General features: G+C 40.7%; 1 protein-coding gene across 1 annotated transcript in view; it reads right to left on the reverse strand.

Moving 5' to 3' along the window:
- The window catches only part of spred2b (sprouty related EVH1 domain containing 2b), a 54,385-nt gene that overhangs the window by 9,481 nt on the left and 19,483 nt on the right, over window positions 1-25,421 (reverse strand). Inside the window, exons 2-4 of the mRNA XM_036573743.1 lie at window positions 11,482-11,659; window positions 9,647-9,815; window positions 7,137-7,201 (exon numbers count right to left, since the gene is read on the reverse strand). Of these exons, the coding sequence (XP_036429636.1) occupies window positions 7,137-7,201; window positions 9,647-9,815; window positions 11,482-11,659 (412 nt within the window). The remainder of the gene's footprint in view (window positions 1-7,136; window positions 7,202-9,646; window positions 9,816-11,481; window positions 11,660-25,421) is intronic.

Genomic DNA, 25,421 nt, shown 5'->3' on the forward strand with positions numbered 1-25,421 from the left:
GCAGGCAGTTAAAAGTTTAACTTCTGTTGTTTTACTTGTTGAATGTGTTTTTGCTCAGGTTTTTTTTAAATGTATCTTCATCATGAAACGATGAAGATGCATCCATTTCACATTTTACTTGTTGGAATTGTTGCAATTATCTTAAATAACTGTGATCAGGCAGTTATAATAACTGGGACAGGCCTAACTGTACAATCAGGCATAACATTATGACCACCTCCTTGTTTCTACGCTCATTGTCCATTTTATCAGCTCCACTTACTATATAGGTGCACTTTGTAGTTCTACAGTTACAGACTGTAGTCCATCTGTTTCTCTGCATACTTTGTTTGCCCCCTTTTACCCTGTTCTTCAATGGTCAGGACCCCCATGGACCCTCACAGAGCAGGTACTATTTGGGTGGTGGATCATTCTCAGCACTGCAGTAACACTGACGTGGTGGTGGTGTGTTAGTGTGTGTTGTGCTGGTCTGAGTGGATCAGACACAGCAGTGCCTCTGGAGTATTTAAACACCTCAGGTGTCACTGCTGGACTGAGAATGTCCACCAAGCAAAAATATCCAGTCAACAGCGTCCTGTGACCACTGATGAAGGACTAGAGGATGACCAACACATATACTGTACAGCAAGAGATAAGCTCTCGTCTCTGACTTTACATGTACAGGGTGGACCAACAACGCAGATGTGTCTAATAGAGTGGACAGTGAGTGGACACAGTGTTTAAAATCTCCAGAAGCACTGGAGAAGCAGTGCTGAGAATGATCCACCACCCAAATAGTTCCTGCTCTGTGAGGGTCCATGGGGGTCCTGAGCACTGAAGAACAGGGTAAAAGGGGGCAAACAAAGTATGCAGAGAAACAGATGGACTACAGTCTGTAACTGTAGAACTACAAAGTGCACCTATATAGTAAGTGGAGCTGATAAAATGGATAATGAGCGTAGAAACAAGGAGGTGGTCATGATGTTATGCCTGATCAGTGTAAACTACTACACATATATACTAAAGTACCCTGGAGCCGTGCATTTTAGTGATTTTTACAAAGACTGTTCAAGTGCAGAGAGTCCAGGTTATAAGAATTTTTCCAACAAGGAATATAGTTGGTTAACAGTACAGTATGGTTGCCAAACAACGTAATGATCAAGGACTGTTTCATATATATTTCCGCATTAATAAAGAATTCAGTCAATGTGTGTCCATATACAGGTGTATGCAAAATGTGGACACCTTTGGTCAAATGACATTTTGTTGATTTTCTAAGTGAAATTAAGTGAACGCATCCTCCACAAAGAACACACTTCTGCACATTTAACACACAGTTACTGTTTATTTGCTGAACTTAACATATTGGAAAGAAAAGAAAATGTGAAAAGGTTATGGCACATTTTCGATTTCATGTGTTTCCAATATGTTAAACTCTGAAAATAGACTGTGCAATAAAATCTGCAGAAAAAATGCCAGTTTGCAAGTTTGTTCCCTGTAGAGGATCTTATCTTATTTTCTCTACTTCAACGAAACTTGCCATGTGACTGGAGGTGTTTAAACTTTTGCATTCGACCGTATATACCTGTTCCTCCACTATGATCTGTCCTGATAGCTGGCACTCAAAATACAGATGACCAGTTTGAGGAAGCCAGGCAGGAGAGGGTGGAAACGAAGGATCTCCTCACATAAAGCAGCACTGATTCCTTCTACCTTTCCCCCCCTCCTACTCTTCTTTCTCTCCCTCTCCTCAGGACTGTTAGTCCTTCCTATCCCACTTCCTCTGCGTGTCCTCCAGGGCCCTGGCCGTCAGCTCCGTATACAGTGAGGCCCTTCCCTCGCTTGGGCTCTGCTGCAGCACAGGAAGTTGTCAATCACACCCTCCCCCCCCCTTTCCCCCAGTCGACAGGCAGCCGGAGTCAGAGGCACAGCCTTTTTCTCAAACAGTCAAGTGTGTTTACCGGCTCAACCTGAATCGCTCTGTGTGTGCAGCCGTGGAACTCAAACATATAGCCCACACACAACTCCGTCCAACATTTGCAGGTTCTTATGCAACAACAGGCGCACACTTGAAGCTGCGAAAGGGTGTGCTCGATTCCCTATCATCGATACTTATCTGCATTTTCATTTTCTCCACTGTCTGTCATCATCCCACAGCAGTTCACTGATTTTTAGTATGGCCCTACTTCAGCGTCTCAACTCCATGCAAAGTTAGCAAAGAGCTTTGATTCAGTCCTTCTTCATCACTGTCCTTCTCATATTTAGTCCAGTGAAAAAAACTAATTCACACAATTTTCTATCCATCCATATTAATCCATATCTTGTATAATCTGGAATATATATAAATAGTCTACACCGTGTACCCTGCATCTCATTTATCGACCTGTGCACAACTGTACGTATGTATATATATATGTACACACACACACACACACACACACACACACACACACACACATATATATATATATATATATACCTAACATTTTCACCCCCCCCCTTTTAGGACTAGATCTATTACAATTTTTCTGACTGACATTACGATTGCAATTTAAATGTGTTTATTGTCTATAAATTTAACTTCAGGCCTTTATTTTTGCCATGAAGACAAATGTACATCCACTTATTTAGACTTGAGGCTCGAACACTGAATGTAGTGTAACAGATAACGCTAAATAATGTAATATAATTAAAACTGCAGCTCTTTTGATTTGAAAATTGCATGCGTTCAAAATGCGATTTCAACATACAAACTGTTGATTGTTTAGCCTTAATTCTGATATTATATGACATGCTGTTATCTAACCTATCTTAAAAAAGGTTCTGCTCATTTTACACATAATGATATGTAATACAGTGTCAGAAATAAGGATGAACAATTAATACTTAATTAACAAATAGTGAGACTGCATTTTAAACAAGTGCAATTTTCTAGTACCACATAAACACTTTATACAGTGACACTTTCATGCAACTTTAGTTGCTTGAAACCTACGTGAAACTAAATTGCACTTCAGTTGCATGATGTAAAACATCCTGCAACTCATTTGATTGTTTTTGAACTGCTTCGTGTAATAGTTAAGTACGGATATTATGTTGCAGGCAACATGCAACTAGATGCAAAGCCAGCCTACCAAGTCGTTGCCATCAGAGGCAAGTTTGTGATGACTTTAGGCACACAGTTTTCATGTAGTTGCACACAAGCTTTCATTATTTGTTAGATCCACTATCGTCGTAGATCCAGGGCAAAAATAAAGACATGCCTTAGCTGATCGACTACATTTAGAGGAAAGAGAGAACTGTCCTTTTTTTTCAACGTCTCTCCAGATCAAAACACACTTCGAGCCAACATCTCATGACTCACGACAAGATCATCCAAAACAACGTCCGATCCACCAAGCTAAACCATCTACGAGCTCCAACTGGAAGTGTCACAATATCAAGTCTACAGGGCTGAACCGTCACAAATTTTTGAAGGGGGGCGGGGATGGGGGTGGGGGTGGGGGTGAGGCGCAGGGTTGTAAACAGTATGTAGGTGGACTGGCCTGCTCTACCGCCGAGTGCACCGTCGGTGACTCATACAGAGCCGGGCTTTTCTTTCCCATTGTCTCATCTGCATGGCGGCTCAACGTTATGGCTGATGCAACAGCGCCTTGAGATGCATGTGTACACAGCCCTGCCCTCGCTAAGCCTAGGACAGGTAACAGGGGCTTTTTTGAGAACAAGGAAAGAGAAGAAAAACTGAGACAGGTATTCATTAAAAAGAAAAAAAGCTGTATTTAATAGTGCAATGGATCACTGCTTCACTGCTTAACTGGAAAATAAATATCCTCACCCGCTTCTTTTTCCAGGAACTACAGTACATAATCTGTTCTTGAGGCCATTCTTGTTCTAGCGTGAGGCCTGGCCTCTCACACAGTGTGTGTATTTAAGTGACACACCCTGTTAAATGGACGTGGTTCAGCAGCAGTCTCTGAATGACTCCTCTGCCCTGTTCTGAATGGACTAAAATAGTCTGGGGTTAAGTATAGGTTAGTTCAGGAGGAATAATCTGGGAGGAATGTACACCCAGCCTGCATAAGCAGCAGCAGCAGCAGCAGCAGCAACAGTTCGCCCCCCTCCCGCAGAATCTCTTGGAGCTGTAAATCCGGAACAGCATTTCTGCTGTCTGCGGCCACTTGCCTCCCACCAGCAATATTTGGAAAGGTCACGAGTGGAAACCCCGGGCCGCCGTCAACTGCACCGGTTGCAGTTCGACACAGAGGTGCCGCATGACTCGTTGTGTGCTGCAAAAGCATGTGCTTTGCTGATTCACGCAAACAGTGGCTTGATAGAAGTGATACAAAATTGCAAGCCACTGGAACACACTGAAATAACTGCCCCCTCCAAAAATCCGAATCAAGACCGCCCGGAGAGCGTAAACTCTGCGACGGAAAGAACCCGTGGCTCGAGTTCCCTTTGGAGCTCGGCATGCCTGGCTTAGCCGTCGGCTCTTCTTGGCCTGAAAGTGAGACAGACAGCGAGGGGAAGAGGAGCCATGAGGTTTCCCCTGCACTCACCCCCCGCCCCTCCACACACGCGGCCCCTCCCCCCTGCCCTGGGCGCCAGTAAATCAGGATGGCAGTTAGCTAGGAAGCAGCTGCTAATGATAGTTTTACTGAGGGGAGCAGGAAGTCACCTCCTGACCCCGCCTGCTGCTCCTCGTCTCCCGTGACTGGGACCGAAAAAAGGGGACGGAAAAGAGAGAGAGAGAGAGAGAGAGAGAGAGAGAGAGAGAGAGAGAAAGAGAGAGAGAGAGAGAGACGGACGTCAGAGGAGTCGCAAAAAAAAGCTACAGGAAAACTGTCCTGTGTCCCGTTATCGCTCCCACCATCTCTGCCGAAACAAAGGGCCATCTCTCCAACTGCAGCCTCTGCGGGGTAAAAATATCACAAGGACCCGGCCTTTTCTGGGACGCTTCACACACACACGCATACACACACACAGACACACACAGACACACGCATGCACACACACACACACACACCCAGACAGTGAAAAAAAAGCATAGGAAAAACAGCTGGAGGGAAGAGGACTTGTGTGAACTATGTGGGTGAGAATGATAAAGTTTAGGCATTCAATCTCTGCTTCACTTAAAGGGGAATTCCACCAATTTCTCAAAATTTCAGCATTATTAAATAGTTAAGATGTAAACAAAGACATTCAGACTTTGGTTTGATGTGAAATACTCTGTTCTACAGAAACTTACAAAACGGTTCACCTCTAAAAGCTCTGTTGCATGAAATGGTTACGAACATGAGACACTGTTTTCCTATAGTTTTGAGACACAGTCTTGGTCTAAAACATATTATTAAACTTCATTCATGGCAGAGGTGTACATGCAGAGTGTTGTAATGCACAATAGTGCCCAAAAAACGTATTATTTACTTTTACCACAATTTGCTGTTATTAACATTACACATAAAAACTCAGAAGACACATGCAGGTTCGCTGGTGGTTTTGGATATTAAACATAATGACTATATTTGCACTGTAGTTATTGCGACCTGTGGTTCCTATCACCACCACTGTAAAGTATTTCAAACCAAACCACACTGAATTATGCAGAAATCTTAAAAAAAAATGGTAGAATTCCCTTTTAAGTAGATATATACACAATATAATATCAAGGGGATAGTCAAAGAGATCCAAAAAATCCAAAAAAACCCATTCAAAGGAAATGAGAGCAGTGGGCTGGATACACTTCTGAATATACTACAACATATATCATATACTAAAGCCCTAAGCCACTGGAGGCCAAGTATCAAGCAGCCGTGTCATTATAGCAATTTTTCCACTGAGCAATGTAGTTCGTTGACAGTAGGGTATGGTTGCCAAGCAACATGATGATCGAAGGCTATTCTACAAGTGCTTTCTGCATTCATACAGAATTCAATTAATGTGTGCATACAATATATGTGTGTATTTTACAACAACTCAGGTTTTACAACAGGAAGCGTGGGCGACTGCAAAAACATATCACAATAATTCTTGACATTTTGATGATACACAGTAAGTATTATGACACTTCTGTGGCACAATTAGGAAAGACTATCAAAATCTAATTAAACAGGACTAATTATGTTCTCTGTGTAATGAAAGAGCAGTTGGGCAGTGTCCTTTAAAGGGGAAATTCACCGATTTTTTTTTTATTTTTTTAAATGTAACCTTTGAGATGTAAACAGTCATTCAGAGTGGTTTGATGTGAAAAGTTCTAGAGAAACTCGCCGACTTCTTTATAGTGGTGGTGATAGGAACCAGGGCTCACAACGTCTTCAACACAAATATAGCCATTTTATTTACCCTGCAAAACAATCGGTGAACCTACATGTGTCTTCTGAATTTCTAAATGTAATACTGATAATGGAAATACAGTGGTAAATCTGAAAAAAATACAATTTGAATGAATCGCTTTGAAACATTACATTTTAGACCAAAATCTTCTTGGAAAATGAACATAAAACAATATCTCAGACATCAGGCAAAGTATTCGTAATGATTTCATGTAATCATTTTCAAGGGAACCTTTAGATCAGGGGTGTCCAATCTTATCTGTAGGTCACCTGATGAAATGTTTGAAGACTAAGACCAACTAATCAAAACAGGTAGAATCAGGTGTGCTCCAGCTTTTTTGGAGTGAAAACCTGCAGCCACACCGGCCCTTGGCGGATAAGTTTGGACACCTCTGCTTTAGAGGCATTAAACTCTGCAGATGACCGTTTCCTATCACCTCCACTGTGAATAATTCTGTCTCTGTAAGTTTCTCTAGAACAGAGCATTTCACATCAAACCACTCTGAATGACTTTGTTTACATCTTAACGATTAAATTATACAGAAATTTGGAAAAATTGGTGGCATTCCCCTTTAAGAACTGACAATATCCACAAAATGCTAAGAAAAGTGTGTTGTGTAGTGTGTGTATTCTTCACTACAACAATAAATATCTTCATACTGTCCACTCCTAACTGGAACTGCACTTTGTAATAATAATAAATCAGAATGCTATCCGTGGTGTTGTGCTGAAGTCTTTTCAATATGTGAAGGACAAACAATGTCCTCACCAACTGGAACTGGGAAACTGGCAAGCGCTTCCTCTGAGAGATAAAAAGGAGCTTACTGTGAATACATCATCGTCGCCCAGCTCTGCCTCGTTCTGGAGTGTTGAAGAGGAAGTTGTGGAACCTAAAATAAAACACACACAAAGGAGACATGAGCGGACAGAACTCACATATCCTGTCTATTATGGTCAGCGGGGTGGGGGGTGGAAAGACAGAGGAAAGAGAGCTAGCGTTCACCAAGAGACAGACGGAGAGAGGGGAGAGACAGAAACAGAGTGAAACAAACACAACCGGTCACATGTGACTGCTGACTGGAGGACGAAACCCAACTCCAAGCAGCCATTCCAGAGCCCATCGCCAAGGCCTGTATCACATTCACATTGTCAACATGCGGCTTGTGTATTCTCTCTGCAGCTGGTTACACAGCTAGCCGCATTTAGATCCCCCACAGGCCTGTAAGTATTCTTCAGATAAGACTGCGGCATGCCTCAGCACCGTGCTTGCGGAATGGAACATGTACTTTTCACAATGAAAGCAAAACAGTACCGAGTGCGTAAATCGCTGTGTTAGAATCTGCTGTGGAGTCTCCAGGCTTCTACATGACGACTCGGCGCTGAAGCTTTTCTTTCAATCTTCAACAGACTCAAGATGGCTAATTCACAGTCAGTTCGATGATGTCTGAGCAGTTCATTTAGTTGGTAAACTCTGCAGTAGTGAAAAAAGCTTAGGCTCACACCTCCTTAGTGGATTAGGATGCGGCCCTCTGCCCCATTAACCCCTGTTTACAGTATGCTATATCCACCTGTTTTGAAGGAGGTCCCTGAGTTGGTCAATATGGAGGTCACTGTTTTTTTAACAATTTATGTAAAAACACCAGATGTTTAAAATAAATGTCCAGTGTAGGGTTCTCCTTTAGCAGCTGTAGCCAGTCAGCAGCCTGTGCATGTTGTCCACCCTCACACACACAAACACACACACACAGACACACACACTAACAGCAGGCCATGTTGGAGGAGAACAGAGTAAAGGGACACAGCACCTCCACACTTTTATTCCCTGCTGGTTCACCCAACACCACATGTGTAATATAAATGTGTGGGGGGTGAACAGAGTGAAGACACTGAAAATGGGATATTTTATTTCACAGAAAATGAGTAAAGCCCAAGGAATCTGAGGTTGAAATAATAATAATAATACATTGCATGTTTTTTCTTTTGGTAAACACTGAAAATGGGTCCCACAGACCTGAACACCACACAAGGGTTAAACACTTTTTTTCTTTGATAATGTTGATGAAATACATTTTGATGGTAATATGTATGACCAACCAAACTAAATATGAACTGTTTTTGTCTTCACAGTTCAACATTTATAAGTGTTTTTGTTGATTTTTTTCTCAGTTGTACACATTTTTTAATGTAAAGAAAGCTGTAGTTGTGCTTTCTGTTGTATCTCAGCACAGCCGTCTTTGTGGAGTGGTGTGTATTGTTTTCACCACCCCCACCCGCTTCATCCATCATTGCTCACTAGCAGCTCAACACAGAGCCACAGTATCCTAGTTGACATCCTATCAGATAACAGTGTTATGGGGGGAAAATATATTTTGTTTGATTATATTAAAAACTATCCATGTTAACTGTCCCACAGGGGCCTACGAAAGAGGCTAAGAAGGTAAGAATGAGTCAGGCTGTTTCCTGATTGGTGTATTTACATTCTGTATACTGGTATTTTGGCCAGTACATTCCAATAACTTCAGTTATGTGGAGAAGATCTAGACTAAATATGTGTCTGTGTATAAGGCTGCATGGGCTCAAATGGAAAGAACTGGGACACGTTATATGACATCATCCGTCACTAAAATTTATAATGTAGCAGGTTTAGCCATGCTCCCAGGGAATTTATTTGCTTGATGAAAATGCAACTCCACCCATCCCTACACAGAAGTACTGATCATGGGTTGTTCCCAATGGAGCTGACTGCATACAAAATAGCCCAATGTGAGCCTGACGCCTCTGCTTTCTGCTTAAAGGTAGCTATAGCTATGCTCCATGACGATGGGCAAAACTAGCCAATGCTGTCTAACTAAATAGGTACGGCAGTTTTAGTACAAAACAATATTAAAATATATATACAATATGAAGAAATGGAAAAGTGTTGGTGCATTTTTCTAATGACGAATGATAAAACTGAACACTCATATAAGCTCATATAAACAGGTAAACATAACTGTAACTTCCAACTCAACATTAACTTGCACTGAGAAAAATTTCTTCCATGGAGGGCTGAGTAACAGTGAAGTCCCGCAAGGGAAGCTGTGAGCCTTTCTAAGTTTGTAAATATGAATCATGAATTATGACATACTCTCTGCTACTACTATGTTTTCTATGCATACTATGTTTTGGAATGTGCTACCAACGGCAGATGGGAGTCAACACACCAGCGCTCCCATTAGCACACACCAGTGCTCCCATTAGCACACACAAGTGTTCCTATTAGCATGCGTACGCATTTTGGACCGTAACCTCAGTCACATTCTGGTCTCAATGCTTTCAGCTGCAGCTGCACTGACCTTCGGTAATGTCCTCCAAGGCTTTTCGCACCCCTCGGTCGAAGGCACGGGCGTCGGCGGGACTCTGGAACGTGAGGCCGCATTTTTTGTTGTCGACCTTCCAGTGGTGAAACGTGGGCGTGGCCTTGGTGTAGATCAAATCTTTCCGAATGAAACATTTCAGAATCACCTGCCAGTCAAAACAACACAGCCTGTCAGAAAAGACCACCAGAGGCTTTAGAGCTATCTAAGGCAGTAGTTCCCAATCCTGGCCCTGGAGAACTGCTATATGATAATTAGCCAATCAGTTTGATTGAATGTGTAAGTGCAGAATATGCAATACAGGGTACTCCAGGACTAGAGTCTACAGAGTAGAGTCTACTAGAGAACGGTACAGCAAAATAAACACAGAACAATTATACGACAGCAAACTAAGACTGTAGCTAACAATTATTTCTATTATTGTCTGAACTACTTTATCTGTCAAATCAACTAATCTAACAATTACGCTTGTGTTTCAGTGAAAAATAAATAAATGTAATGGCTCAAGAAGCCAGATATGTAAAAATCATCATCAAAATATAAAAAAATATCTATCTATCTATCTATCTATCTATCTCTCTCTGTATATATAAATATATGTAAATATATATAACCTGCTTTTGTTCACATTTTTTGTTTTGGTTTCTGCATTACTCCTGCGTTTACACCATTACTATATTTATGGCTTATTTATTTTAAGTGTTAATGCATGGAACGTGGCATGATCTAGCATTGACTGGTGCACTATGTCTGTCCTGGACAGTGTTAGTCTGGAGCCTTACCATTTCATTATTGAACAACTAACTCAGTATGGCATTCATTTTACTAACTGTAGTTAATTTCACTGAAATGTTTGGGCTTCCAAGAGACGTTCTGTTTTAGGAATTAGGGGTTGCCATGTCTCCAACACAAATAGTCATTTTATTTACTATCCAAAATGAGCAGTGGACCTACATGTGTTTTATGTGAGTTTTATATGTCATGCTGATTACGGTAAAATAGTGATACATTTGAAAAATTAAGCAATTAAGTCCATTTTGCCTTGGACTTAATTGGATTTAATAAAAAGTTGTAGGCCAACTTTATCGAAACTGTCATAAAATGATGTACAGTAGAATAATTATTATTCATGTACTAATTATTTCATGTATTAATTTTCTGTGAGATAGCTTTTAGAGGCATGAAACTTAGACGTCTGGTTCCCATCACTTCCACTGTGGTGAACAATTTTGACTCAGTGACTCCAGAGCATTGAATTCCCCTTCAAGGTGCATATTAGAATTACACAGCAGCTTTTTGTAAAAGTAACAGTAATACATGATCAACATTGACTTATTTTATTATCAAAGTTGGTGATTTTGTCAACTAATTGTTGCAGACCTACAATGGATGATGGAGACGGGCGAATGGCAGTTGCAGGTATATATTATATATCATATTCATAGATATATTTGTAATTGTGTATTTATTGTTCTTATAGTTATATGTTTCATAGATGTGTTATATTTATGCCTATTATTGCAGATTTGCATGGCCTGTTTTTGCACTATTGCTAGTATGTGCACTTCTGGTAGATGCTAACTACATTTCATTGCCCTGTACTTGTACTGAGCAATGACAATAAAGTTGAATCCATCCATCCATCCATCCATCCATCCATCCATCCATCCATCCATCCATCCATCCATCCATCCATCCATCCATCCATCCATCCATCCATCCATGGAGAGTCATGTTTCTGCAGTGAACCAGGTGGAAGTTTGGGCCAGTTCCTGAGGTGCCCAGGATATGGACTGTATGATGAGCCGTGTTACCTGCTTGTCTTTGAGGCGCTCTCCATGGATGAGGAAGTCACTGTGGCCACTCAGCTCAGCGGGCATCACCTTGCATACGCCCACTCTGCTGAGACCCCCTCCCTCCTGTGCTAGCCAACCCCCACTCGAGTCATCCCGGGTCATGACCACCGCTTTGACGCGCACAATGTAACTGTCACTGTGAAAGAGAGAGAGAGAGAGAGAGAGAGAGAGAGAGAGAGAGATGGGTTAGGACTTTAATCTTCTCAGGCATGTGATCAGGGCAAACTCCACACCCACTTTTACATTTTTCATTCATCCAGCACTGCACAAAACAAAACAGAGTATTCTGCATTACGTCACGCATACCAATGAGACAATCATGCATCAACAACTCAAGCATAACACAGACAATGTCAACGCGAGACTCCTGCAGCACATTCCTCGAGTGTGTATGTTACTTATGGCCAGGAGACTAAAACATGGAAGGAGGAATCAATGCAAAAAAATGCTCCACTTAAAGTATTTGCACAGGAACGAGTCAAAAGCTTGGGCACAGTTTACTTTCACATTCACTCAACTTGGCAATGCAAACAGCTCAGCGAGTCTTCTCTCCCATTCTTCCTCTGTAACGCTTAGCAAGCCAGGAGTCAGCCTTATATGGTAACCTGAGTCAGTGTGTTCAATAATTAACTAGGGAGGGAGAGAATGAGAGAGCGAGGGGGAGAGAGAGAGAGAGAGAGAGAGAGAGAGAGAGAGAGAGAGAGAGACACGATGTTGACGAGTATGGAGGTGAAGCCATGTCTCAGGAGCAAGGAGCCACTGAATCAATACGCTCAAAGCACAATAGTGAGGCATAAACAGCCCCTTTCTCTCACACATGCACATTAGCCCTGGGCCCATAACTGATATTACTGAATATTGCCACAATTAAAAAAACGGAAATCCACAGATTTTTCAAAAATTCTGCATAATCCAATAACTGTACATGTGAACAAAGTCATTCAGGAGTGGTTTGATATGAAATGGTTCATTATAGAGAAACTTAGCAACTCAGATTTCTTTACAGTGGTGGTGATAGGAACCAGGGGTCGCCATGTCTACAACACAAATATAGCCACTTCATTTACTAGCCAAAACCACCAGTGAACCTACACCTGCCTTCTGAGTTCTTATTTTTCATGGTGATAATGGCTAAGGTGTGGCATTTTGCCTCGCCCTGCACATACCTATCCACCAAGAACGGATGAAAAAAAATATCTTAACTTACAACTACTGTAAGACAAAGTCTCAGACATCAAGCAGTGTTTTCTTAACCATTTCAGAGGCATTAAATGGTTCAGACGTCTGGTTCCCATCACCACTACTGAGAACAATTCTGTAAGTCTGTCTAGAGAATTTCTCTGGACTCTGAATAACTTTGTTTACATCTCAGTGATTTAATTACTTTCTAATTTAAATTTTTTGATTACTTAATTTTGAAAAATCAGTGGAATTCCCTGCCGATATAAAGCATTATATGTAATCATTCTTTTGCACACTTTCACTGCCACATCACTCTCATCTGTGGTAAAAATGTACTCACACTTATGATCACACACATCAACTGAATTCTGCATTAATGCACTGAGATGCACCCTGACAGCTGAGGCCAGGCATCTTTGCATATGAAGAACACAAACTGATACCGTATTAAATATACAGCATGTAAGAACCCAGTTTTTGTGGCTCGAAACTATGACTGTGATGATTATATGACGAAGTGACTGGAAGACATCATGATGAGGAACTGAGAGTGAAAGTATCTAAATTAGTATCTAAAGTTTTATTTACCTCTCGTTACTAGCTCAGACATAAAAGCCATGACCAGGGCAAGTTTGGCTCAGTGAGCTCTCAGATAACATCGCCATCCACCTCGTTCTTCTCCATAATTTTGCACAACGATGTGTGATTTCCTCACACTGATGTGGATCTCACTCTCAGAAAACACTCTTCTCTCAGAAAACATGGATGACGCAGTTGTCTGTGTTATTGATTGCAGATGTTGCTACAAATAGGAAATTAAATAAAATTCAATGAACTGAAAGCAATGCTTGAACAACCAGTTTATTTCCTGGTTAATGGTTAATCGGTTAATTACTTACATCCATATTTTAAAGTAGAAAAGAAAGAGTTTAATTATATAATGCAAAAACCAGACTTGCAGTTATGCTATAACTGGAGTTTGCCTGAAATCCCTCCTTCTTCCATTCAAAAGCCCTATAAATTCTGTTTCCGAGACGAAGGGTTTGCAAACCCCACCGCCACCCCATCTCCTCCCTGTTCCTCAGTCCTACATTGGTACTACTACAGCTATGAGGGGGGTCTGGCCTTCCAGCTACAGGCAGGAGCTGCCCAGAACTCCAGCCCAAGATCTCAGAGTTCTCCCCCCTCCCTCAATCAGTCTTCCCTCATACTACCACCACCATGTTCTGAACTCACAAACTACACACACACTTCCTCTGAATGACACTTGGAAAGATTATAACATAGATTTTCAGACAAAGAATGCTTGGGAATATACTATAATATGTGAGATCTACTTACGAGTAAAGTCTAAAATAACAAGGCTGTCTTGAAGACGGGTGCAGCAGTTTGGCAATATTTTGGTTTAAAACCCAACAAATGCAGAAAACCACTGTATGTTAACATGCAGCAGAAAACAGTTATCATTATAAATTAAGTAATAATAAATTAGAAGCTAGCCCAGACAGTAATTATATGAGAATGATAATACTATCAGAGAAAATGTGAGCTATAGGGAAAAGCTCTGTAGCATTCACATGTGGCACTTTGTAATCACAAACCACATGAAAGGATCATGATATATAGTTTATTGCGATAATTCCGCAGATGGGAATTGTTTCCAGCATAATGCACACAGAAAGTGTCAGTTCATCAATCTTTTGGTTCACAGAAGCCATAATAAGGGATGGCACAATGAAGGGGTCCAATGAGAGAAGAACTTGAAGAAAGAGGTCTCTGAAATAGAGGAGAAGAAGCATAGAAAAAGGCAAGACCCCAGCTTCACACACTTGGTGTTTCATACTCCTTCAGCATGTTTTAAATTATTCAGCCATTTCATGATATTTGTAATTAATATGTACAAAAAAGTCTATGCTGCACTGCATACTGTGGCTTCACTTGTGGATAGAGAGAGAGTGTGTGTGTGTGTGTGTGCGCGCGCGCGCGCGTGTGTGTGTGTGTGTGTGTGTATAATAAGGGCTGTGGGATTCGAATTAATGACTGGGGAAGTCCAGAGGGAGAAGGCCAGTCCAATGCACTGGTGCTGAGAGGGAGTGAAACCAGGGAGCCTCCACATGCCAAAGTCATCGGATATCAATCTGTAATTAAAATCAAATCAAACGCAAAGCCCAATAAAACGAGGTGTTCCTCATAATCGGCTGACGTTTGCAGTCTAATCTGCAGCTGGTGGTGTGATTCACGGTCCCGCCGGTATGTGTGCAGCAGAATTTTGGGGTTTGGAGTGGAGACCACTCGGCTCACCTCATCACAGCTGAATTTTACAGGGACAAAGCCATAGTCTTAGCCAAGCTAGGCCGTCACAATTATTACATCATTGCCTGACTGCTGTTATTTAAGCTGATCACAATTATTTTCCAGTTTTTAGCTTTTACAAGCATATGCATGTGTCGCAACAAACAATTTAAATCAGATGCATCAAAAATGATGCATTTTCATCTGTCATTTTGAGGCAAACATAGAAAATAAAAGAAAGCAAGATTTGTTTTGCTGGATTCTATGAAGACAGCAAAAATTCTAACTTCTGACTGAGGCTATAACACCTTTAGAGGACAACGCTGAGTAATGTTTGTTTATTTGAGTTTCGTCAGCTACTGAGTAATAACAGCAAAGAAGCAAGACCGCCGAAAAAAATGTACAAAACTGTCACTGGGGCAGTACCCTTCCTGTCACTGGGGTGGTTCCCTCAAGGGTACATCTCAGTACCTTTAGTCAGGGAACATAACTGAACCATAATCCACTGAAATGATATGTTCTAAGCTGTACTGACTCCACACACCCCGTCTCGTCTCCAGGCTTTTATTTTATTGTTCTGTTTTGAAACATTTGTTTATGAAAAGGTACAAATACGAACTTTTCACCTGGAAAAACTTAAAACCACTGTCGTACTTTTGAGGGAACGTTTACATTATTTGTACCTTGATAAACAAATAATGTACCTGCACAGAACCTTTATTCCTAATAGTGAATGCCTGCTTGCAACATTCCTTCTCAGTAACAACAGATACAGTCGTACACAAACGTTTAGACGCACCGGTCAAATTGGCACATTTAAATTTTTATACTATATTTTTTACAATATGTTAAACTCAGCAAACAAATAGAATTTGTGCACTAAACTTTGCTAAAAACTCTCTGTAGACAATGTGTTCACTTATTTTCACTTTGAAAACCAACAAAACATGTAATATGACCGTGTGTGTTCAAACTTTTCCACACAACTGTAGATATTTATGATGCTGCTGTTTACAAGGTGGAATCTCTGTTCACTTAGCTAATCGGTTAATTACTTACATCCTTATTTTAAAGTAAAAAAGAAAGAATTTAACTATATAATGCAAAAACCAGACTTGCAGTTATGCTGTAACTGGAGTTTGCCAGTTCATCATCATAGACCTCCTCAAACCAGGTCCATACTGTTATTATAACATACTATTACCTATAGAAGTGGACAAAAGTAACCCACAGCTAAAACAGTAGTAGCAGCCCCCCTTCTTAAAACCTGAATTTTGTCTGTACGAGGGAAACAAGGGTGTACCTTTCATTTTTCACCAAACTTTCCCTTTAAACTGGGGGAGGGGAGGTTGGGGGGTGTTGATGTTACTCATTGTTTGACAGCCGTACTTAAATATGACATTCAAAATGCCGTTTTCGGGGTAAGTAGGTGGGCAGCCGTGCAGCAGCTCCTCTGGCCTAAGTGCTATGGGTACCTTGCTGATTGGCGCAGAGGCAGTGGTCAGCAGAAGACTGCAAGTCCCTGCAGGCCTCCAGCGCTGGGTCAATATCCCTGGTGCCCACCTTGAGTCCAAGCCAGGAAAACCAGACACATTTCCTTATTAATGAGAGCCGCAGTTTTGGATGAACGCTGAATGGCAATCCGACAAAATTAAACCTCACTAAAATAGACGGAGGATAGAACTTGGAGCACTTGTCACAAACGCAGGCAGGAGAGAGAAAATGTCAGTGATATATGTGTGTGTATGTGTGTGCAAGGGTCTGTGAGTGAGTCATTCTATCCATCTGTGATGTGGAAATTCACAAAAACATCTCTCTCTCTCTCTCTCTCTCTCTCTCTCTCCCCCTCTCTCCTCTCTCTTTCTTTCTCTCTCGTTCTCTTCTTCAACAATGCTGAAGTCATCACCTCCTCACTCACTACTTAGTGTACACTGGCATGGTCTGGGAGTGCTGGACAGTACCAGTAAGTAGGGATGTAATGAGGACAGATAAACCGGTTGGCCAATAATATAGGCCAATATTAACTAGGGGTGCACAAATATAGGAATGGAGGGTCAATGCCAATGTCTAGTATTTAGTCATGCACATACCTGCAGACAATGATATGTTAACATTCACAAAATGTAGAAATCTGGACTCCATTCATCAGTATTATACTACAGGGACTGGTAACACATTTCTATGAGGTTCTGAAGACAGTAAAGTGAATGAAATGCAGACGTTTTAACAGAGTAATCGATTGTCGCCTTAACACTCTGATATTTTATACATCATCCAATTGTGCTTTGAAATATGGTCAAATCTAAACATCTGTCCAGTGCAGATATTCTTTTTAAAGCCAGTATCTGCCAATACCGGTATGATTCAGACATGACTGTGCACCCTTAATATTAAGAACCTGAAGTTTTATCAGTGTCCCGGCACTGATAATTAGCCAGTTTTTGTTGTTGTGGCATTGCATCCCCCCCTCAAAGTTACCCCAGCCCCACCTCTCACTGTTCTCATGAGACAACAAACATATTTTTATACAATATGACCGATTAACTGATAAATGTCTGAATAAATAAACTAATCGTCATTTTAAAAATGACAAAATATAAGTAGTCGTGTAACAGTAACAAAATATAAGATTATAAAATATTTTAAAAATGCATTAAAAAAAATCAGGCAGGTAAATAAGCTTATCATGTAGTTATTTTACTCCAATAGACAGACTCGAACTGTGGCTTGGACCAAACTCACAATATAAAAGAGCAGCAGAAATAAATAGTAAAGCATTTATTCTTGTTTCTTGTCTGTATGTAAACTGCTCAGGACTAACCCCATCTCAAACCTATGTCATGTATGCGAAGAGACCAGCATCGCTGGAGCTCACTCTGATAGCTGTATGATTCACATAATGGTAGTTTTCTAGACTCCAGATCTCCACTTTGCTCTCTTTGAAGGAAGTCTATGCACCTGGCTCTTCACAAGCCCTTAACAGAGGTCTAGCACCTGGAATCCTGCTTTGGGTGAAGTATTAATTTAATCACAATTACTAAATCTAAAAGCTGCATGCAAGATGGAAAATCGACGTCCACCCCTAGGAGCAATCATTTTTATAATATGCTACTACATTTTGTTAATAAATGTCCATCATATCAGGACAGCCCAAGCATTGCTTTCTACCCAGTAAGTCACACTGTGAATCAGAAACCTCCCACAAATATCCGACTGGCTACACTTTTATCTCATTGTGGAAAATGTGTGGTCAAGACCAAAACACACTGCAGTCAAAGGATACTGGACCATATTTCACTTACCTAAAGCTACATTTTATATTAAAAACACTGCTGCTTTTATCATCTCACTGTTTTTTCCTTCTCCACCCACATTAGTTGATTTTGGAAGAGGCTTAACCCCTTGAACCCTGCATGTGGGCCCAAACTTCAATTTCTCACTTTCATAGCTACAGAACCTACACATAATATTCATGGTAGTTACAAAATAAATAAATAGTAACTGCTGAAAAATAAGTCTTAACATTTATAAATGAACAATAAGCCTAGGCTTCAAGGGGTATAAACTGTTCATGTCAAGGTTACGTCAAAGGCAGGCAACGTAAATCGCCCATATTGTGGAAAAATAATTTTTCTAATTTTCCTGGTTTTATGTAGCACAAATCAAAGTTTCAGCCTGTTCTGAATTCATTGTTTCTGTGATGTCACAAAAACCAGGACGTTTACATATATTGACCTATTCAGTCTACCACAGTTAAGCTCCACCCATTCACATTAAATGGGATGTGATATAGAGCTGCCAATCAGAACAGAGATAATTTGCACATATCATTCCTAAAGGCACAATAACAAAAACAGCCTGTGTCATTTCTAAGGGATAAAGAGAGGATGGAAAAAGTTGATGTAAAAATAAGTTATTTAAAATAACTATTTTTGGCCCTTAAAACCACAAAAATGTTATTAAATTTAAAGAAACTAAAAGAATCTACAGCACGAACAAACAGCTATATATAAACATCTCAACTGCTATAAACAGGACTTTCACACACGAGGCCAAATCTGAGCACTGTTCCGGTCACTGAACAGTCTTATTACTTTGAGCATCTCCTTACAGTGATGCTAATCTTTCCTGTATCTGATTATGTTTTGCACGTCCCATTTAGCATTACGGGACACCCACCATCTGGCATGTGGGGCGAAAAATAAGGGTTATAGTATTACATGCCTTCAACGGACGCAAAGTAGCACACATGCACGCATGAGCGCAAACATATACACACGCAGGAGTAACAGAATGTTCGAAGGCGTCTGAAGCCGTGACTCCCTCTGCTCGTCGCTATCCCAGGCTGGAAGGTGTCTCACTGCGTCCTCTCTCCCATCTGTGCACGGGGCCGTGTGCACAGGAGCAGGCCCAGGGCCAGCGTCACACCCCAGCCGTATCGAAGCCAAGCAACAGCTCAAACACACTCACAACAACTCGCTAAACGCCGTGTGCTGGAGGCTCCGCTTCACAGCATGCACATTCAGAACGCTGTGCACTAGCAGTGCATCCAGTCTTCATTCACCTGCCTCCCCCACAGCCAGGCTGAAAAAGCAGAACGCTGTTCTCCCCGAGACGGACATGAACACTGCGCTGACATGGACAACATATCATATAGCAACGGGATTACATTCATACACCAATGCAATTTCCGCTTCAATAACAGCAACCATTTTCAGTTGAATCCAGATATGAAGCAGAGTGGGCATCTCTTTTAGGACGGATTGCTGATTCATTTTACATGGTCATGACAGACGTAGCATTTTTTTACCACATCTTTTTTTAGCACTTCACAACGGTGGATGAATGTAATGTTAGGAGTCTTGCCCAAGGACTCTTACTGGTGCAGCAGTGACATTCCCGCCCGGATGGGAATCGAACCTCTGGTCTTTCATATGTGGAGAGTTATCTATGCTACAAACTAGGCACTGTAACAAACATTATTCATCCTCTATTTATAACTATCGCTGATGAGAGGTTGTGAAAGAAGATGTCTACCAGATTGAGCTTTGACTTTGGCTTAAACACAGACAATTAAGTCATCCATAGTCTATCATTTTACTGCATAAAACAGTGTTCCTTTCTGTCTTGTGTTGAGTTAAAGTCATCTGGTTGATGTTATTGTTCCCCTGTCTTTATTTCATCATATGACTTTAAAAAGGCAAGTAATCTGCAAGTAACGGAATGCAATCAGATTACATTCACTGTTGAATGTGGTTCTTTGAGGGTTCTTGGTGAAGAAGTGGTTCTATGGAGAGCAATGAACACTCCAAGAACACTTTGCACGATTAATGGGTTCTTCGCATCGTTAAAGCGTTCTTCAGACTGATGGAGAGTGTGTTTTATATGGTGCTATATCGAACCTTATTGAAAAGGGTTCTATATCGCACCAATAAAGGGTCCTTCTATTGTTATAGCCATGACATTGTAACAACAGAAGAACCCTTTTTGGTGCTGTAGAACCATCTATACCACATTCTCCATCAATCTGAAGAACCATTGAATGATTCAAAGATTCAAAGAGTTCTTTGACTGTTCACGGTTCTATATACAACTATTTTCTTTACTAAAGAACCTTTGAAGAACCAACCCTTTTTAAGAGTCTACTTTAACCCCTTGCGTGGTTTTAGTACACACTTCTATAACCTAAAAATAACTCAGTTAGTTTGCATTGATGTCCCTGTAGTTACTGAATAATAAGCCTTAGTGTGTAACAAGCCTTTAAGGCGTTAAGATAATAATCCTTTGGATTTGGTTACAGATTACATACATTTTTAAAGTAACCCTCCCAACGACTTTTACTGGTATAGCAGTGGAATTCTTGCCCTGTTGGGGAATCGAACCTCTGGTCTGGTAGGAAGGCAGGTGTATCCACCACACCAGCACAAATTAGACACCAAGCTATATTATTCTAATATAAGAAAGATAAAAGTTTGCATTTATCTGGGATTAATGTATAGAGTTCTGATATATTATGAAGGCCTGCTTATATTGCTGCATGTTGAACACTGGCACAGGTATTCTGTATGTTTCCTTGCAGGAAGACACAGAAAATATACAAGCTGACAATTCAGTGAAATGAAATGGTTCTGCTCATATTTGCGAGTATGTTATGTTATAGTTTGCTACTCCGAAACACTAAAGGCCAGCATGTTGACGAGGACACGCTGGTAAGAACGTGACTGAGAAGGCAGATGTATTGAAGCTTTATTAATAACTAGGCTAGGTACTCCAGCTGATGTTAGCTAGGCCCAGAAACAAAACAACATGTCCACTGAGGAGAAAATACTTTGTGTAGAAGATACTTTGTGCTGCTACATTTTAGTGCCACACCCGTGCTGTCACCTAAAAATGTAAGCCATCAGACGAAGTCGCTAAAAGTCGTTTTCCGCCGTCGTTTTAACCTTCTTTCCTTTAACCGGATTTCCGTTCGTGAACTCTTATGGATACTCGAATATCAAAATTTGCCCTGTGAGCCATATAAGTGAGTGTCATGAATGAGAGAGTGTCATACTGGTGTTCTAGCTGCCACACATGGAGAACCATTTTAGTTGAATGTTTAGTCACTGTGAGGTCTTTTCATGATGGTCAGTCAGTGTGAGCTGAAAAAGAACAGAGCCAACTTTTAACACACTAAACCTCGGCATTAAGTCAGATACGTTTCTGTATTAAACACTCTGAGAATGCAAAGACAGAAAGGAAATGGATTCACCAAGTTGTAGCGATGACTAATCATTTTGACCCATTCTGCAAAAAATGCCAACAACAAGGGGATTTTCAGCAAATTTTTAGGGGATTTATCTGTAGAATTCCGATTGTTGTGAAAAGGCTTTGTGGTGCCCTCTGGTGCAAGTGGAAAATGTCCTAGGTTTAAACACATGCTGATATTTACCAACACTTTTTTTGCCTCGATGTATTACTTTCTCAAAGTTGCCTAAAGTCTCATCCCTCTACGACAGCACCAAAAATGCAATGACATGCACTGAATTTCAAATGTGTACATAATAAATGTATAAATAAATAAAATGTATTATGTCAACACAAATATCGACAAAAGTAAACTAAAAGACAAAATTGTCTCGATGTAATATATTGTATGTATGTGAAAATGTACATAGTTGAGCCAAACAACTTCCAAGCATCACTTTTTCTTTGTGTGCGACTCAAAGTTGCACAGAGATGAGAATGTGGCACTTCCTTCACAATGACAAACCAGGCTCAGCACCCTGACTGCTCGTCAGTCTGCTGCGTCATTTAAAACCAATCTTACTTTGTTAGAACGCGTGAACGTCTCTGATACTTCATAAGACTTATTGTGAAAGTCTCAAACTGGTCACTGTTCTCACAGATCATCATGAGAAATGTCTATAATTTGCTAAAGCTTCATTTGCTGAGTCGTGTTGTTAAAAGGCATATTCTCATGCTCACTACCACTAACGCCACTACAGCCTACAGAAACCCCAATATGATCAGCAGGACATTACAAATGGACTTACTGGAAAACTTTGATAAGTCATATGACCTTCTGACTGACACGCTAAAGGTCAATGACCAAAATGTATCCAGTTGCCTGGTATACCTTTAAAGGGAAATCACCAAGGCCAGCTGTTCGCATCATTTTAAAGGTTACTGTTAACCACTAATCTACAGTAAGTAGAGAGATTTTCCAGACTATTCACAGGAACAGGCCACCAGGACAACACAGTGGTCCCTACCGATTGCCCATATGACACAGATATGGTATGCTTGCTCTTTGGCTGGGTTTGTCCCCATTGACCAGGTTGCAAGTACAATGGCCATTTAGCTGAAGTGAGAAATGACAGGGAGTACTGCAGGATCTGGGTATTTCTGGTGTACGTGCAAGCCAGCAGAATGCTGGAGAAGAGAGAAGTGGAGTGAAGTCAGCAGATCACAGGGTGGAAACGGTCAGATTTTTCTCTCCATAGTTTAGTCTATTTGATTATGATCAGGGGACACCCCGGTTACAATAGTGGACAATAGCGGCCATACAATGCACAATTGTGCCCATTCTCATAGTCCTAAATAATAAGTCACCACCTCTTTCCCAAGTCTTGGTGATCCCAACAATGAAGAACATCATGATGGCACGGCCAGAGGCCAATCCAGTCATCTGTCGTCAATAATCATGAAGCTGAATCAGAGACGCAAACTTCTGCAGCTTCTCAGACCTTTTTTATTTTGGCCTAGAAGAGATCATGAATGAAGAGCGAAGAGCTTCAGGAATGCTTAGCAAATCTTTGTCTACAGTTACTGTTTACAAATCCCAAAAAGTAAATAGTTTTCTGTATCCATCCAATGTCAGATAAACAATGTGGCCGAGTGACCAAAGAAAACTCAGTGATGACGTCATACACATGTATGTCATTCCTCAAGCCAGAGCCTTGTTTGCAAGACACTTTAATTAGGACTATCAATCTCTTGAGCTCTATAATAGAGGTCAGTTATGATCCTTGTGAAGGCAACCATTTGGAAACACTTGAGTAAAGGCAATATGGGCAATATGACGATATTTTATCACTATTGTGATACATTTTATTATCGTGATACACAATATACTTTGCTTAGCATGCCATGGATATCATCAGTACTTAAAGAGCACTGAATAGCTGCATGTTTCACTTAAAGAACAACAAAATTAGTCCTGTTTAATTGGTTTTACTGCAGTACAGTATGTGAAATGTTGAATAAAGATTAGTTTTTGGTGGCAATTTTTACACGTGCCACCACTACTGCACTGCGTCTGTGTGTCAGAACACTGTTATATGCACTGTGTACCGTGAATACGTCTTCAAGCACTGTGATATGTTTTTGCCATACTGCCCACCTCTACACTGGAGCTGTGCACAAGACAAAGACAGATTGGAACATGCTCTCTAATATGCTGGATCTGGAATCAGCAGTAATACTGAACTGATATCAGCCAGATGTGACGGATACACAATTAAAACTGTTCTTTAGTCATGGCTACTATAAAACTGAACTAGAACAAAATTCTAAAAAAAAAAATACACAATCCTAAAAAAAGTGTTGCTGTACAACAGTTAAAAAAATATGTGAAGTGAATGTGTGAAGATAAACAAACGTCACCTGCCCACTATTCAGAATGTTGCTACAAGAGACAGTACAGTGTTTAACTTACAGTATACTAACAAAATGAATCGCATGCCTAAAGCCCCAGGGAAACTAATCCATGTTTTCATAAGTAAGTTAAAGTACACTTCCCAGTGTCCACTCCCCTTTCCATGTTAGCTGAGCAGGCCTATTCTTGGGTAGTGTGTATGTAAGCAGTGACCTCACCTCTCACAAGGCTGATGTGGTTTTCCCTACAGTGAGCATCAAAATATTAGGTTTGATCAGTGTTTTTAAGCCATTTTTTCATATAAACTTTGCTGGGTGTTTAAGATTTTAGTATCATACAAACATTTAGAATACTTTACACTGTGTTCCCTGGGACTTTAACAGAGCACTCGTAACAAATAGATCGGCCGATACCGTTTCAAACATGAAAACTGGTACTGGCAGGGAAAAAGCTGGTCAGTGCAACTCTAAATCACCACAAAGTAAGAATGCACCCATAAAAGAATTCTGGGTTGAAGGTGTTTTCTGCCAATACCGATGTCAATGCCACTGCATAAACACTTAAAAAAAAAAGCAGAAATACATCTACATCTACCTGGATTATTATTACAGAGGAATATAACATTTATGTCTGTAGGGTCACAAATGCAGTAAAATGGATAAAACACAGACATTTAAGCTTGTTGAGCAGCTCAGTGATACCCAAATGTCCTACTTTCTCAGAGGAAAATAAATATGGCATCAAATATTGGTTTGAAATTATAAGTCAAATATTAATGATTTTTTAAGCAATTATCTGCCGATATCGATATGATTCCAATATTGTGCATCCCTATCAAAAAGCACACAGAATCTCTTGTTCAATGCACCTCAAGCTCCTTAGCCCAGTGACTCCTTCCTGTCCTGCTGGGCTGAGGGTGAGTAGGAGTGCGCTGAGTTTGAGGATTAGGCTGAAGGTGGTAGATGGTTACACAGGAATGCAGCAGGCTTTTTCCTTTTTCCTGCCCTGACCACCTCTGCACTTGACTGAGGGTGGTCAGTCCTTTGTGGGGAGGCTGTGAAAGCATGGGGTTGACGGTAAGGTTGGTGATGAGGTGCTGGTCAGACTGACCCAGTGTTTCTAATTTCTCTCTCTAAAATTAGGGAGATTAGACAGCAGTGTGCAAAAGTCAGAGACCACCTTTCATTTATTTTCCAGTCAAAATAGCCATCGGGTACACTTTATTCATTTTCCAGCGACAGAAAAAAGCAAACAAACATGTATTTACATTACACAGAAGCCTCAA

The sequence above is a fragment of the Colossoma macropomum genome, unplaced genomic scaffold (genome assembly GCF_904425465.1).
Source record: "Colossoma macropomum unplaced genomic scaffold, Colossoma_macropomum, whole genome shotgun sequence".
Lineage (NCBI taxonomy): Eukaryota > Metazoa > Chordata > Actinopteri > Characiformes > Serrasalmidae > Colossoma > Colossoma macropomum.